Consider the following 17,226-nt stretch of genomic DNA (forward strand, 5'->3'; position numbering starts at 1 on the left):
ACACTCACCATTGGCTGACAGGTTCCACAGTCTGTCTAAACGTCAGGTAGACTGACTATGGTAATAGTTGGAACTATTCAGGCAAACAGTACAGTTGATGTAGATCTGTGAAAAGCAAAGATCTACTAGAGGCACTGAAAAAGCTTAGCTAAGACCTTGTACTGTCCTTCCGAGAAAGCAGGATAGGAAGCAATTAGGAAACCATCAGTCTACGTAGCTGTAGCTTGAATTTGAGGCAAATGCTATGTTAGGAACGCCAGGAAAACTGGATTGGCGGAATGCAGGCAGCTTCCCTGGCTTTTGTGCATATGTGGTGGTTCCTGTAGAGCGTAGCTCAGGCAGGGCAGCTGAATTCCTCCAGGTTTGCCATCCAGCCTACATGCATTTCAATTTGGATATTCTGATCAAACCTTTAAAAAGATGAGATAATCTGCTCTGCATATATTTGGCTGCAACATTCTCTGTCTCTCTCTGTCTCTGCCAGGTTCCTCACAGCCAAGATTCTGTCACTCTTTTGCGCCGTCATCAACCTTTCCTTGAATGAGAGTTACTTCTGAGTAATAAAAAGCATCCCGAGCATGTTAGCAGGTTTTGTTTTGTCCTGGAAGCAGAAGGTAGACTGGAAAGAGTACCTGGCAAAAAAGCTCAGCAGCGCAGAGGAAAATCCTATAAAGGAAAAGCCTTTTAAAAAACAGAACATCTTCGGATGTTGTTGAGAGTGTTCTTTTAGGGGATTCAGGAGCTCGGTGTGGGAGAGCCTGTTCTAGGACTGAACGCGGCTTGGGTAGCCTGGCGAGAAGCCAGAAGCCCGCTGCGCCTGGTCACGGACCTGAACGGCCGGGCCCTGGAGGGGGTGGGGCAGAGTGCCCTCAAGCCACAGCGGACCGATGGCAACCCCGGGCGGGATTTTCCGGGCAGGAGACTGAGCGAGGGGAGCGGGGGGGGGGGGGGTCGCCATTGCCTGCCTGATCCGCCCCGGTCGCCCCGCTTGGCTTCTGGGATCTGGCTGGCCCTGGGCCCGTCGAACACTGAACCCCGGCGGGGCTCTCTTGGGCCCGGGCGCGCCTCCCGCCGGGCTCCCGCCGCCGCCTCCCCGAGCCAAGCGCCACCGAGCCGGCTCGGCAGCCGCGCTCTCCCATTGGGCAGCGGAAGGCGCGCGCTCCGGCACGTGGCACGTGGCCCGCCAAGCCGGACCGGGCAGCCCCTCCCGCCGCCGCCGCTCTGCCCGCCCGGGAGGAGGAGGCGGCGGCGCGGCTGGGCTGGGCGGGGGCTGCGCGCTCGCCGGGCGCCGCCTGCCTGCCTGCCCGCCCGCCCGCCCGCCCGCCCTTCCTCCCGGCTCGCGCGGCTGCAGGCGGGCCCCACTGCAGGCGGGCATCGCCGCTGGGCAGCCGCGCCGGAGCTCCTCGCCGGGCTGCTTCGCTCGCCGCGGCCGGGCTCGGAGGCGCCGGGTGGGGCGGCATGGCAGCGGCGGCGCCCCTGCGGCGGCGGGCCCCGGCGTGGGCCGCGCTGCTGCTCCTCTCCTGGGCCGGACGCCTCCCCGGCCAGAGCAGCCCGCCGCGGCTGCGCCTCTCGCCTCAAGGTAAGCCCGGCGCGCCGCCCCGCCCCGCCCGGGGCTCTTGCGCCGCAGCAGCCGAGGGCGGGCGGGCAGGCGGCGGGCGAGAGGGGCCCGCGGCAGGCAGGGAGGCAGGCAGGCCGGCGAAGTTCCCTCCGGCCGGCCAGAGTTGCGCGCTCGGGCTCGCGTCCCGACTGGCCCAGGAGCTGCCCGGCGCGCCAGGCCGGCAGTCCGCGGGGCGAGGGGGGGGGCTGCCTCCGCCCGCCGCTGCCCGGACCCTTCGCCCCCCGAGGAGCCGCCCGGAGAGCCCCCAGGGCGGCGGGGCTCTTCCGAAGCATGCCCGGGCTCGGGCCGGGGTGGGGGAGAGGCCCGGCGGGGCGTTTCATCTCGCCCCTGCCGGCGCCGAGTGCAGAAGCTGCTCCTGTCCCCACCCGGGCATTTGTTCGGCTCCTTGCCCCGGGAGTCTTGTCGCCCCTCGACAGAGAGACCCGTCTCGGCTGCGCCGCCCGCGCCCGGCCCGGCCCGTGGAGTGGCCGCAGAGCCCGTGTGCGCGCAGCCTGACCCTGCGCACCTTGCATTCGCCGGATGCGCGTGGCGTTGGCACCCCCGTTGGGCTTACTCGCGCGGACGTCTCATCGCTGGGCAGGGAGGCACAGGGCCAGGCTACAAGTGAGGAATGACACTTGGGCGGCAAGTGGATCCAGTGGAGGGCAAGTGAACAGGGAGGAGTACACTTGCCCTTCAAGTGTCATTCCTCACTTGTACTTTGGCCCTATGTCCGCGTGCATGGTGCTGCAGCCTGACTTGGAGAGCAAGACCCATAGGGTGCCTTGCTTCTGAGCGACTAGGGGGTGCCGTTCTGCACGTCTGAGGTCACTTGGGTGGGATCCAAGAGGGGCTTCCTGAACGTGGCTTTGCCAGCATAGAGTGGTGTCCCGTGTCAAGCATGTTTCAGGTTGATAAGGAATATCGTATTTACATGTAGAATATATAGCCGGCATTTAGAGTTGTAATCCTTCCAAAAGCCAAATAAGGTTGCTCGTGATCAACTGCAGAGACAAGAGGCAGCTGGGGGCCTCCTCAGTCATAGGTCACGGGGCCACATCAGTGGGTCTTCCATGATTTGGCAGTTGGACTGGGGAAACTGGGAAGGACATTCTGATTCTGCTCGACCGCCCACCCCCACCCCCCACCCCGCAATCCTCTCCAATCTATTCAGGAATAGTCCAAGTCTGTACTGACAAAGTACTTTCATTTGCTTAAGGATTAGAGGCTTAAAGAAGAAGAAGAAACTGAAAGTGTTAGGATGTAGCACTCAGCTGCATGGACAATCGCTCCGTGCCATCAATCTCACAGGGGGGCTTCAGGACAGTCACTCTCCCTCGGCTCATCTACCTCTTGAGAGGGAAAAATGGAAGAGGAGAGGGTGGAGGAAGGGTTAGGAGAAACATGCACAAAAATAATGGCCGTTTGCAGCGTGATGTGCTGGCTTAACTGTATTCACAGTAGAATGTGGAAGAAGTTGTGCTTTCTACGATTTTAAATCAGGCTATCGGGCAGTATTACCCCTACAGCTCTCCTATCACAGCTCTCAGCTTGGACTATGCAAGCAATAGACTGAAAGTGGAAGAACGGGGCTCCTCTGCATACTGTCTCCTGCCCTGCCCTTTCAGGAGAAAAATGCCAAATTGGTATCCATGAAAGAAATGAATGACATTATTGACGTTTTGGAGATACATGTTTCTCCCTTTTTCATAATATTAGAATTTCAGACCACCCAATAAAACTGACTGGAAGTAGTTCAGGACAAACTGAAGAAAGTACTTATTCACATGACATGTAATTGACTTACGGAACTCACTGTCACAAGATGCTGCAGTTGCAATCTTCACAGCAGCAAAGTAACAGAATATTACAGACTTTCCCAGACAAAAATAGACAGCCCCCTGCCCTTGAGGCACATACAATCTAAAACAGACAATTGGGGGGAACATCAGAGGGATGGAAGAAGGACAGTCACGATGTCGTGTATTTAGGGCTGTTAACTGGCCTGAGGATTCTGGGATACGCCAAAGGGCCACAAGATAGGCTTTAAGGTAAGAGGTTGTCAGCCTGCAGGTGGGGCCTCGAGTTCTGGAGTTACATCTGATTTCCAGACGACAGAAATCATTTTCCTTGGAGAAAATGGCTGCTTTGGAGGGCAGAATCTTCGGTATCCCATCTTCACCAAGCTCTGCCCACACCCCAGACTCTGTGTTCCCCAAGCACCACCAGATCTCCAGGAATTTTCCAAGCCAGAGGTGGCAACCTTGGTACAGAGTACCGAGAAAGAGAGGACCATATCCCGACTCAGGGAGGGTGTTCCCGGCATAGGGGCAGAAAGGAAGGATGGGTGGAGATGTGATGGAGAATACAACCCAAAGGCAAGGACCTACGGAAAGGCAAGGATCGAGGGACAGGGTGGAACAAGCCCATAGTGGCAACTGATAGCCTCCTCTTGGCTTTAAGAAAGGATGAGGTCTGTCTGAGCAGCATATCCTCACTGGCAAAAGCCCTCGTGCGCTTCCCTCCCCTATACTCACTCCTCCTGGCAGAAGAGTAAGCAGCAGCCCCACACCACTGCCCTCCTCCCAGTCCGCACCGTTTAAAGGAAGACTACGTCCGTGTTGATGAACTGTACCATGGCCACTTGCCTGCCTGCACGACGAGCCACGAGGCAATGTGGGTGGTACGCCCACGTTCAGGAATGCCCACTGAGGAGGTGGTGCTTCCCCTGTAGCAGGACTGGGGAGGGGGGGCATCAATTAATCTGAAGTCTGAGTGAATTCAGATTAATTGATGTACCCTGTTTTCCTGTGCGAGGGCATCTCTGCCCTCTTCCCAGGAACTGCAGCTGGCTTCACAGGCTGCCGATCAAGCCAATTGGTGCCAGCAGCAGCCAAAGGGTTCCCAGGAGTCCCCTGCACAGCCTCTGCTGCGCCCTCCACCCAGGGCCCAGATGGGAAAATTTGGGTGGGGCACTGCCCCTGTAGGCCCCCACTGGGGCCTCAGCCCTGCCTCATCCTGACCACCATGAGAGCAGATTGGCATTATCGGAGCTGATATCGAATGCTTTCTCCGAGACGATGCTCTCCTTCACACTGTCGCCACATCACTTGAAAGCATTGCTAGTACGCCCCAAGCGCACATCCTAAGTGGATCATTTAGGATACCTGTATTAAAGAACACACACTTTTGTTCTCTGAGTGAATTCGGATTAATGGATGTACCCTAAGCAGTCTTTGAGAGGCACCCTTAAGATTTAGGGGGGAGGGAGGGAGAGGGCGCCACGGGCAGTTTTTACAATGCTGACTATAAAGGGAAAATGGAACAAATCAAGACAGTTGAAAATGCTAATCTGGCTGTTTAGATAGATGACTGCTCTCAGGTGATACATTTTCTAATGATTCATAAAAGTAGCAGAGGTTTGTATAATGCCTTGACACCCTGGAGCTAAGTATCGGCACCAGCACTGATGGGATGTTCCTGCACTTAACATAACCTGTGAGGGTTTTTAGAAGCCCAGAGGCGACATCTCCTCATTGGAACAAGACAGCCTTCTAGGAGCAAGGCTGCTTCTATGGTTGTGGAGTGTAAAATGACATGAATTGAGGTGGAAAATGCTAACTTTAGGCATACGCTGGTCTGGAGGTGAACAGGTGGGGAAAAGATCTTGGGGTCATGGTGGACAGCTTGGTAAAAATGTTGACTCAATGTGCAGAAGAGAGGAAAAGGCAAATTCTGTGCTAGGGTTTATTAGGAAAAGGATTGGGAAAAGAAGCAAATGACCAATGCAGCAGCCTTAGGGATACTGCCTGCAGCTCTAGTTGCTCACAGTAGTCTCAAGAAGGAAAAGGTGAGAAGGGGGCAACCAAGATGACCAAGGGGGTTGGACAGATTCAGAGACGGCAAAGTTGTAGTGACTAAAATGGAAACCCCCTGCTCAGAGAATAGCAGAACGGGGGGAAAGCAACGAGGGGCAGAAAGCCCTTCCAGAGGTGCCTGGTTGGCCATGTGTGAGACAAGGAGCTGGAACAGATGAGGGGTCTGCCAGAAGCAGGGGGTTTTCCAAGGATTTCAGAGGTTAAGGAAACTCGCTTGAGGGCAAGATACTCTGGCAAGATAAATAGGCCTTTAGTTGAGGGGGAAAGCTGGCATGTAGCACTCTTGCCACCGGGGAAGCAAAACAGTCACCCCTTAATTTACAGTGCCCCGCACACCCCTGAGTAGCGGCAGTGCAGGCAGCTTGGCCAGGTCTCTTCCTCCGGCTGCCACATGCTAGGCCTCGGCTTCCCAGGCACAGCTTCCAGGACCCGCAACACCTGGCAGTCTGTTAGATCATGCTGGCCTGGGGCTGCTCTTTGCACCTGGTGCTCTGGAGGATCCTTCAACTCTTCCTTAGAATATGGTAAAAAAGAAGCAATCCTGCACCTACTTGTGGGTATGGTCTCTAGTGCTGGCATGCTTGAAGCCAGAATGGGATTGCCTGACAACACCGTTCCTCAAGACTCCCCGGAGGTTCTTCTGCAACGGCAATCCAGAGGCCATTGGCCTGATCCAGCACCCCTGCTTTGGTGAAAGTTCCAAATTTGAGAAAAATCCAAAAAGAATCTGGTGCCGTCTGAAATACAAACTAGAGTGTTGTGGAATGAAGTTTTGAAGATAAGTGCAGGTTTCACCAGATGCATTTGAACAAGGAGGCCGTGATCTGTGACGGTGGTGGCGGTGGAGAGTGCCCTCAAGTCACAGCTGGCTTATGGCACACACACACACACACACCCCAGTGGGGCTTTCAGGGCAAGAGACTGAGAGAGGTGGTTTGCCATTGCCTGCCTCGGCAACCCTGGGCTTCACTGGAGGAGTCCCACCCAATCACTCACCAAGGCCCGCCCTGCTTAGCTTCCAAGAGCTGGAGATGAGGCTCCCCTGGGCTATCCAGCGCAGGCAGTAAAAGAGAGTTCATACCACAACCTTTTTTATGGTTCCCCGAGAATGATTTTTATTTTTTACATTAAGCCATTTAAATCATTGATTGGCCACATGGAAGGAAATGTCTTGTTTCATTGATTTCTCTTCCACATGCGCATATATATATATATTTAAAAAAACCCTTTCTGGTTACAAGAATCCCAAATTGCCCAGCAGCTATTAATAAAGAATTGTCCTTGCTGGGAATAATTGCTGCGATGGAGGGCTCACTGAAAACCCCATTGATCTCTACATCTGTATACCGTGTTGCAGCAATCAGAATAAAGCAGAAATACGGTCGTGTCTTTCTCTATGGGGTCTGTCCTTGGTAGGGGCAAGAGTGGAGAGGTGAGGGGCACCTCACCAAATAGTCCAGATAAACCAGGTAAGCTGCCTCCTTTGCCTGGTTTCCTATGAGAGTACTGCCGATATTAACAGCTTCTGTATTCACTTGCTGGCATAAATGTTTTTTCCACTGATTAAAATAAATAGTGTGTTTGACTGTGTGTTCCTTCAACCAGTAATTTAGTTGTAACACATCATAAATCTGGCAATACTTTTACATGAAAAATCCTTTCCTTCAAGCAAGGGTTTGATCTCACTCCAGTCAGTTTGCATGTATCCCAGTGTATTTAACAGGACAAAATTTCATCTTCAAGTTATACATTCCTCCTTTTGTATGGTGTGTGCACAGTGCACTTGTACTTCCAGCTGATGGTGGCCTCCAACCTTTGAGGTCAGTGTTGTAAAGTAAGGAATCAGAAGGGGCATACTTACTTACTTAGCGTATTTTTATGCTGGCTCTCCCAAAGCCAGCCTGAGGTGGTTTACAAAATACAAACACTACAAACTAAATATTAAATGCTATTAATTAAAATCTAGCATTAAAAACTCAGTCCGGCATAGAAATGCAGACCAGCACGGCTGCCCACCTTGACCTATCCACAGGGTTGTGGTGAGGATAAAAATGGAAGGCAGGAGAAGGGTGTCAGCTGCTTTGGGTCCCTGCTGGGGAGAAAGGCAGAGTATAAAAGAAGGAAATAAAATAAAGAGTATCAAAATCAACCTCTTAATTAAAGCCTGGGTGAACAGATACGTGTTGGCCTGGCGCCTAAAAGGGAACTTAAGGAGGGCATTCCAGAGGCAAGGTGCCACTACAGAAAATGCCCTCTGTCTCTAATTGCCCCGACCTGGGCTCTGCAGGCGGGCACACCGAGACCGGGGCTTGAGAGGCAGATCTTAATTGCTGGGCTTGATAGCAGGGGAGGCGGACGGTCCAGCTGCCATCCTCCCACTCCAAAGGTGGTCACATTCAGTCCCTGGGGAAAGGGGCAACTGTTGCGTTTGCTAACCAGCAGGATCGAGTCCCGTCTTCGTGGTGCAGTGCAGAGATCCTGCCGAGGCCATTGAGGGCACAGTAGCATTACGTACCACGTTCTTTTCTGCAAAGTCAGACTTGCATTTTGCAGCAAGGTGCCATTGGGGGGGGGGTTGATAACCTGCTTCTAAGTGTGTACAGTGTGGAAGAAATGGGATTGGTGAAAGCATGTGTAGTGCTTATTGTGTGTGAGAGACATCAGCCATTTGCTCCGAGCATCCCATGCTTCTCTTGTACCACATGGAGGGTTTCCATGCCAGCAGTCATCTGTAACACTGAGGTGGAGGTGCACTGTGCAGTCAACTGGGCCGGGAGGGTATTAGCTGACAGACAGGAAGGGAGAGGAGAGGAAGTTTCCTCCAGCCTGCCTGTGAAGGAGAAATGCAATTACTGCGGGTGCTCTGGGAGAAAAGCACAGTAACGGGGGGGGGGAGGGAGGTGGGGCTCAGTGCTGTGGAGGTTTGGCTTTGGGCTGCCGCCTGTCCCAAGGGGGGGGGGCCTTCTGTGTAGCTGCGGCTGACTGTATATGCCACACTAGCCTTTCCAGGAGCAGGAGTGGTTGCCTTTGGAGCACAGGGAGTCCACAAGGGGGGATCGCCTCTGTGCGGAAGTCGCCCTGGGCTGGAGTCTAGGCTGCTTTCTGCTGCTGCTGCTGCTGGCCTGGGAGCTTGACCACAGCGACTCTCGAGAGGGTGCTGCATGGAGGTTGTTTTAAGGGGCACCTGCCTGGTGAAGGTAACATGTAGGAAGAGGCCACGGCGGCCCAGCTGCAGGCCAGAGAAGGAGCAGCTGCTGGGAGCTTGTTGTGCCCCCCCCCCAGTTCTGCCACACACTGCTCAAATGCTGCTAGTAGTCCCTGAGGAACAGGCAGGGAAAGATGCTCCAGCCGCTCCATCCCGCCCAAGGCTCCGGGCCTTTGATATTGTACTTAATGTGCTGTCAGTAAAGCAACTTGAGAAAACCTTTGATCGCCGGGCAAGGGATCGATCTTTTAAATAAGCAACCAAGCATTTTCTAAGCATCTTCCTAAGTGTTTCTAAAATCATCACTGCAAAGAGAGGCAAAATAGGGACAGAATGGACAGGAGGCAGGCAGAAAAAGACCCCTTCCCTTTTGTAACGAGAGGAAGTTCTTTCCCTGGGGGTTTGCTGTTGTCTTGTGGTGCTGGTCATTCATTACAAGGACATGCTTCATCCATCGTCCTATAAGGTGTGAGATGGCTGCTCCTTTGCAACATTTGTCCCTCCTTTGCAACTTCTTGAACATCATGATCGTTGTGTGAGAAAATGGCCTGGGGGCCATTTTCTTTCCAAAGCATACCAAACTTGGTGGGGACCTTCTCCTAACTCTCCACTAATGACACCCCAAGTTTCAGAATGATTGGACTTCAGGACGCCATGTTATGGCCCCCCAAAGATGGTGCCCCGTCTGCCTTCACTCTCCATTGTTCCCTATGGGGAAAAACAGTATTTTCTAGGTGGCTTGGGGTGGCATTTTGCAAGCAAAATGCACCCAGTTTTCAGGGGACCTGCTCCTACCTCTCCTCCCAAGCTCCCCAAGTTTCAGGGAAATTGCACTTTGGGGGGGCATTTTATACCCCCCCGCAAGGTGTTTTCTATCCCATGCCATATTTCTACTGTGGGGAAAACTCCCACACAGCAGAAACATGGATTGTGTCTGCCAATGGCCGCAGCCAAAGTCCCACTCACTATCCACCCCCAACAGCCCAACAGAAGCAAAGACATACACCCCCAAGTCCTCCCCAAACCCTCAGAGCTGGCTGGCCAGCCACTCTCCATTCGTCCCTATGATGAGAATTTTTTAAACTTTGCTCCCAGGGGCACTTATGCACAGGTTGGGTGCCACACAGCACAAGCATGCACCCCTGATACAAGCTCATCCCTGCGATAGCACAGCAGAAGCAAAGACACGCACCCCAAAATCCTCCATCACCCCCAGAGCTGGCTGGCCAGCCTCTCTCTATTCTTCCCTATCTTCACACCAGAGAATCACACACACACAATTATTTTTTTTTAAAAAAAAAATCTTAATGTTTTTAAAACTTTAAAACAAGACCAGCTCCCCCCCACCAACAACAACAACTGGAAACAAAACTAAAGCCCCAACAGTAACTTTAAAACAGGACCAACCTCCCTACACCAAACAAATGCCCCAGCCATCAGCCACTCAAAGCAAAAAAGGCCACCCTCCCACACACACTCAAATAAGCAAGAATCCACCCCCCCAAATTAAAGAGTAATTTAAAGTTTTTTTAAAAAATCCCTTCCCTTCCCCCCCCTCGACAAGCAAAAACCCACCTCCCTCCACAGAGAAAACCCAGTGAGTCACTGACTCTCTTACCAGTCCTGAAGTCCAGCAGTGAGTCAGGCAGGCAGGGAATCCTCCAGGTGAAGTCCTCACACTCCAGAAGTCCATGCCAACATGGAGACAGAGAGTCTATCCAGCAGTGGAAGTCTCTCAATGTCTCTGTGTAGGCCAAGGAAATATGTAGCCTGGCCCAAAGGCGAGCCTCCCAATTTAAATCCCCTGCAGCATCTCCTTCCAGAGAATCCATTGGCTGGAAGGAGGATGCAACAGCAGGATTGGACACTCCTCTAACTCCCCCCTCCCTTCCCTGATCCCCCTCCCTCCTCCCCCTTGTACTCCTAGTCTAGTCACGCACCCCTCCTCCCTCCTCCCATCCTGTATATTAGGCGGGAATCTTTGACAGCAGCACTTTTCTTGCTGTTTGCAAGTTTGCAAATAGCAAGAAAGCTCCTGCAAGTTCAAGCTTCCCACTTTTTTTTACAAGATGGGAGGGGGAAGGAGGAGGTTGTAATGAGTCACTCACTCCTTCTCCCGCTCCCCTATAGTAAAAAAGAGCGGGGAGCTTGAAACTGCTGCAGAAACAGCCAGCCAAATGCTGCCGCAGCTGCTCCCAAAGCTTTCCGAAGTTACCTGAATTGCTTCAGAACGCTTTGCTTTGGTATTTCCAAATTGGGCCCATTTCAGGTACTTTATCTGAATTGGAAACCCGAAGCACGCAATCCTAGCTGTTATTCACATTGCCAATATGATGGTCACACATTTATGCTAGTTTACACCAGAGGGGCCCCTGACCTGGATACTCAAGGTGTGCCTGATCTCATCACATCTCAGAAACTAAGCAGGGTTGGCCTTGCTTAATAGTTGGATGGGAGACCTCCAGCAAAGACCAGGGTTGCAGAGGCAGGCAGGCAATGGCAAACCACCTCTGTTAGTCTCTTGCCATGGAAACCCTGCCAAGGGTCGTGATAATCTCAAAGTGCAATCATGCATAAATTGCCAATAATTTAACTATTGTAATACAATAGTATTTAAAAACCAAAATTCAAGAGCACATCTTGCGTATCAGAAACAAAAGGCTGGAAGCCCCTCTGGTGCAGCGTTTCGCACAGCACCATACAAATGAAAAGGATTTTAGATTCTCAGTATTATATGTGGTTAACCCCAATTTTAAAGTTGATGTCCAGAAAGCATAGTTACAATTGGAATCACAGTGTATTTTTAGATTAAACTGTTAAACCCCACAGGGACTTAACAATGAGATTGATTATTCATGCTTTTTATAATTATGATTTAGTAATACCTTTAAGAATCAGTTGGGTGTTAGGCTATGTTTGCTTTAACAACGATGATACAAGAGGTCACGCCACAGTGTCAAACTGTCAAACATTAGGCCAACTTGATGTTGAAAACATAGCAGTTTACAAAATAGTGACTATATTGGTTGTTGTGGATTTTCCGGGCTGTATCTCTGTGGTCTTGGCATTGTAGTTCCTGACGTTTCGCCAGCAGCTGTGGCTGGCATCTTCAGAGGTGTTAACCACAACAGAGAGTAATGCGGTAAACTGAACAATATAAGACAAAATTTACCCACGTAATCTTACTAATGCACTCAAATTTTAATTTCACTGTATATAACACGTATAATCACCACAACAGTATAGTCAATTGTTAAACCACATCTATCATTAATACCCCTATCGTATAGTCAGAAATACATTTGTACATAGGAAGTGATTCTGTTATTGGGTACTCAGTGAAATATGTTGGAATGTGATTCAATGACTGTATTCTTTGACAAAGATATTCTTGAAACGGGATTGATAAGGATCTAGACCACCCGTTAGAAGAAGATTTATTATCACAAAAAAATTATTTTTGTAATACAAGATCTGCAAAAGGACTAATTCTGTGATCTATACGGTCGACTGGAATGAACTTTGGAAACCACACTTAGCCCCTGGTCTGAATACGAAGCACCCTGGATCTTGAAGCTTGTTGCAAGTATTGGTGTTTGAATGGTGCTAACTCTGCATTTGCACTTTATTCATTGGTGCAATGATATACTATGGAGGCACTTAGAGCACTAAGCACTTTATTATTGAAATGGAAGCCTGAAGGTGCCTGTACAAATGTATTTCTGACTATACGATAGGGGTATTAATGATGGATGTGGTTTAACAATTGACTATACTGTTGTGGTGATTATACGTGTTATATACAGTGAAATTAAAATTTGAGTGCATTAGTAAGATTACGCGGGTAAATTTTGTCTTATAATCTTCAGAGGAGTAGCACCAACAGACAGAGATCTCTCAGTGTCAACCTGGTGCTACACCTCTGAAGATGCCAGTCACAGCTGCTGGCGAAACGTCAGGAACTACAATGCCAAGACCACAGCGATATAGCCCAGAAAATCCACAACCATCGTTCTCTGGCCGTGAAAGCCTTCGACAATATAGTGAGTATATTTTTGGAAGGATTATGAGTAGTTTCTATGAATGAACAGGAGAATGTAATTTGGTTGTATATGTGTTTGTCGAACTTCCATTGAAAAGTTGTTCAGCCCCTGAAGAAGCATGGTTCAAAACGGCATTATGAACACGCTGGCAAACCCATTGTCTTGTTGTTTCATTTTGGGTTCCAGAATTGGACCTGGGTGTACGTCCACTCATTTGGAAGGCAAATATTTGCTAAAATAGAAAGTAGAGAACAAATAACCATCAGTGAATTTTCTTTGATGCTACATTTACTCACCTCCTCCACATCTTTGCTTCTTAAAGCAATAGCAATAAGGCTTACAGGTGAACATTTACCATTTGGTCTTGAAGATTTCTTGTACTGTGACTCCTTATATCTACTTAAGATTGGTCTAGATCTTAGGACTGTATTTATTATATTGTATTACAATAGTTAAATGATGGGCACTTTAAGCACAATTGCACTTTGAGGTTATAGTAGTTTTATAATAGTTGTGTGTATGTTACTTTAATCCCCGGGCGGATTGTTCCTCTGTTCTAGTGGCTATATAGTATCCTGGGGAGCCTCTCTGTGTTGTAAATAGGGGTCACCATCAGCTATGACTTCAGGTCACTCTCCACCACCACACCAGAGGGGGAGAACCCAGACTGCCTCCACCCCTGTGCACATGTTAATTTCATAGTTATATATTGCTTCTACATGCAATCTGCACAGTTCAGAATACAATTAACAATACCAATTTCACAATGAAATGACCAGCATTAAACACAAATCAACTAAAAACAACTAAAACGGTGAAATACAGAAATATAATAGCATTTTTTCAACATTACTAACTTGCCTCTATCTTGTTTTATATATTCAGGGTTGTTAAATTAAATACCACTAATGTTTTGGAGGATGGACATAAATGTATGTGCCCCTGAAGGAATGCACACAGGCACATACACACACACTGATGGAAAAACCACAGCTGGTTCAAATATCAAAATAAATCTCAATCTACAAATTCAAATTCTACCAAAATACAATGTAAGCAACAACTGCAACAAAGGAGACAATGTCTAGCTAGAGTTTAATTTTCCTTCTCGCTAGAGAAAATGTGTTAGCTCTTGACAGCCATTTCCCTGTCCAAAAACTGCAGTAAGCTACAAAAATAAGTAAGCTACAAAATAAATAAGACAATATCGCACTCTGCTACTTGTGGTGAGCTTCTGATTAACACAGAGAACACTCCCTTGGAAATAAATTCTTTGGTAAGCGGAAGAGACATTCTGGAGTTCACATATTTCTGCAGGGGAAACTGCAGGGGAAACTGGCACAGGCCTAAAGCCACTGGAACAGTGTGCTGCCAACATTGTGCCAGTGTGAATCCAGTGCTGATGTCAACATGGCCCAACTGAGCCAGCACCAACACAAGTTCCAGAAAAAGGTGGACCTTGTGTTGTTCTCTTAGTTGGTCTCTTCAGCCCATATCCTGTCCACAGTGCCAGTATGACATTATGCCAGCAAATATGTTGGCTCAAGTATACACTCAGTGGGAGTTCAGTTGAACTGAACAACAGAGCATCCTCTCCCCCCCCCCCCCACTGCCTCCTGCCATGCCTACAGGGCATTGGCACAGCTTAAAATAGCTTGCAGCCAATCACAGCTCCCCTAAGCACTAGATAAACTCCAGTCAGGTTGATGGGGCATGGCACTGGGCTGCAGCTCTCTGCCCTCCTGTGGGGCACACTGAGAGCACGCACAGGTGCCTTGGTGATGACAGCTCTGGAGAACGTGTACTTGGCACAAACAGCCAAAGCTGAGAACAAACTTTGGTTCTGCGGGTGCTGGGAAAGAACTTCCTGAATTCAGTACAGGGATAGAGACCTGGGAAGGTGCTTAGCCAAACAACTGGATGCTGAGACAGCTCATCAGCATGAGTGGCCACTCTGCAGTTAATGGGTTTGATGGTGCAACATTTCAGCTGTGCCTGGGATGCCTTCCAGGGCTGCCTGGTGGTTAGCCCTTTGCCGGGCTATCTGGAGATCCTCATACACACTAAGCATGTGCTACTCTGCTGTGCTTCACCTTCCTTTCTCCACAGGAGGGGCTGCCAACTTTTTCTTTAAGGAGAGCAACTTTCGAGCAATGAACAGTTTCCTGAATTACACTCCCCCAAGCATAGTACTAAATTTTGTTCTGTCATAGAAGGACGATGAAGAGCACCAGAAATGAAGCCACCTGCTAAGCAGCGCAGCAAAAACCAGTATGAAAGAAAAGCTTTTTTTTAACCTAGAACAGATGGTTTTTTCTTCATATTTTCCAGGGCCTTCTAGGGGCTCCAGGAAGTATTCTGGAGGCTCATGAGCTGTGTGTAGGAGGCTCCTGATCCACAGACTTTCCTGCCCTGGCTTTGACACCAGGAGATCCAATGGAGGATTCCTCTGTGCTTAGCTGGGCATGTGGTCAGAGAAATGCTCTGGATGGTGTGTGGGTCCTAGACCTGTCTCATGCAACTTGTTGGTGGCTGAAAGGGAAACTTTGCTTTATTCTCAGCTTCCCCCTTGGTGGGACTTGAACCCATCCCTCTTATTTCCTGCATAAGTTCCTTTTCTCCAAAAATCTGTTGGGGAGGTGACAAGGTTGTCTTTCAGGTTCCACCACCGGGTGGTCGGCACCTAGGGTGGGCTTGCCTCCAGAGTTCCTCCCTCGCTGCCGGAACTCTCAGGTAGCCTCATAAATACCCTCTCTCAGTTAGCTGTCAGGTAGCCTCAGTTTACAGCACCCCCAGCCCTCTCCCTAGTCCCAAGCCCTGCTCTTGACAGCGTGGAGTCTAGGGCTGGCTCTCTCCCTCCTCAGCTGCCTATGGGAGTCCTCCTTTAAGACATGCCCCTTTGAAGTAGCTCCACCATCCCCTAGGTGCCACCAATGTTTTAAGGATGCCCTCCCCAGGTGACTTCCCCCACCTAGCCCTGGGACTGCTCCCTGACTCATCTTCTGTCCAAAGTATCAAAGCCCCACCACAGGGTCGAGCTGGCTGGCATTTTCCTGCCCAACCTTCCCATGGTGCTTTCATCACTTCCAGCTCCAAAGGTATCTGCGTTGTCACTCTTCCTAACAGTACCATATTAAGTACACCCTTCTAAGAGCCAAAACAGACAAGATGCCTGATGCGTGGAGGACACTCGTCAGTTTCCCACAAGGGTCCACAGGAAGTGTAATGAGAAAGAACCTCTGTCGGGGAGAAGAGGGAGAACTCCCGCTCATCGCCACCTGCTCCCCTTGCTCCCCTAAAAGCACTTCACAGCCTCCTCACCTGCAAGGAGCAGCCAAGCTCCTCTGGCGCTGCCTCAGCAGTTCAAAGTGGAGAAAGGGAAGTGGGGCAGCTGCCGCTCAGCTGGGCTCGGAGGTGGCGTATGTGGCTTCCAATTGCGCCCCAGCAGCAGAAGCACCTCCGCCAGGCATGCAAAACATGAGCCCCATGCTGGCTCCCTGTGCTCGTGCCATCCATCCTCCTGCCACTGCCAACGAGGACAGGGCGCGCACACTCAGCTTTTCCCTTGTTCAGTGCCCGTGAATCATTCTGCAGCTCCTGCTCAGCTCCTAGTCCCTCAGCGCGAGGGTGCACCCCAGCTGCCACCACCTTGTCCCTCTCACCATTGCCAGCATGCTCAGCTCCCTCTGGCTGCCGAGTGCATTTGGGGGAGAAACCACACTAGAGGTCAAAAAGCAAAATTATAAATATTGATTTATGAATATATTGAAATGAAAAGTGACTAGTGCATTCTACATCAATACTAATAAGATCAATATTTATAAATAGATAGCAATAAATATACATATTTAGGATACAATTCTCAATTGAAGACCAAAATCAAGATGAGTAATAGTCACAAAAATGTTATAATCCATAGCAAACCTCTATATGGCCAACCTTGAGAAGATGTTTATTCACAATAAACATACTAATCCATTTCACAATAGAATTTGCATTTGTAAGCGCTTTATTGATGATCTGTTTACTTTATTTGATGGGCGAGACTATGAGCGGGACCACAAGTGACGCCTGACACAGGTTGGACACTAGTCAGCTTCCTTCAAGTTTTGATGGGAAATGTAGGCATCCTGGTCTTGCAGCTTGACTCTCTGACTGCTGTCCAATGGACTTTTCAACTGTCACTTGTCCAACATTCTGCCAAGCTGCCTACATTTCCCATCAAAACTTGAGGGAAGCTGACAAGTGTCCAACCTGTGTCAGGTGTCACTTGTGGTCCCGCTCTATGTTAATGAATTTGGGGTCTGGATCAATCAACTAGATGAGAACATCAAATTTTCTTTACAGACAGATCCTAGTCATATTAGTTTTTTAGATGTGGTGGTATATAGAGATGTGACTCACAGAGTAGGAGCGAGACCTTATTAAAAACTCACTGATAAAAATTCATATTTACAATACCAGTCGTACCATCTGAGACATATACGAGATACCTTACAGTCA

The 17,226-nt window shown here is 49.8% G+C and overlaps 1 protein-coding gene across 1 annotated transcript in view; it reads left to right on the top strand.

The window, feature by feature from the left end:
* Nucleotides 1-1,374: 1,374 nt before the first annotated feature.
* SEMA3E (semaphorin 3E) overlaps nucleotides 1,375-17,226 on the top strand; it is a 222,030-nt gene continuing 206,178 nt past the window's right edge. Inside the window, exon 1 of the mRNA XM_055000402.1 lies at nucleotides 1,375-1,579. Within this exon, the coding sequence (XP_054856377.1) occupies nucleotides 1,459-1,579 (121 nt within the window). The 5' untranslated portion in view covers nucleotides 1,375-1,458. The remainder of the gene's footprint in view (nucleotides 1,580-17,226) is intronic.

This window comes from Eublepharis macularius, chromosome 16 (assembly GCF_028583425.1).
Source record: "Eublepharis macularius isolate TG4126 chromosome 16, MPM_Emac_v1.0, whole genome shotgun sequence".
Lineage (NCBI taxonomy): Eukaryota > Metazoa > Chordata > Lepidosauria > Squamata > Eublepharidae > Eublepharis > Eublepharis macularius.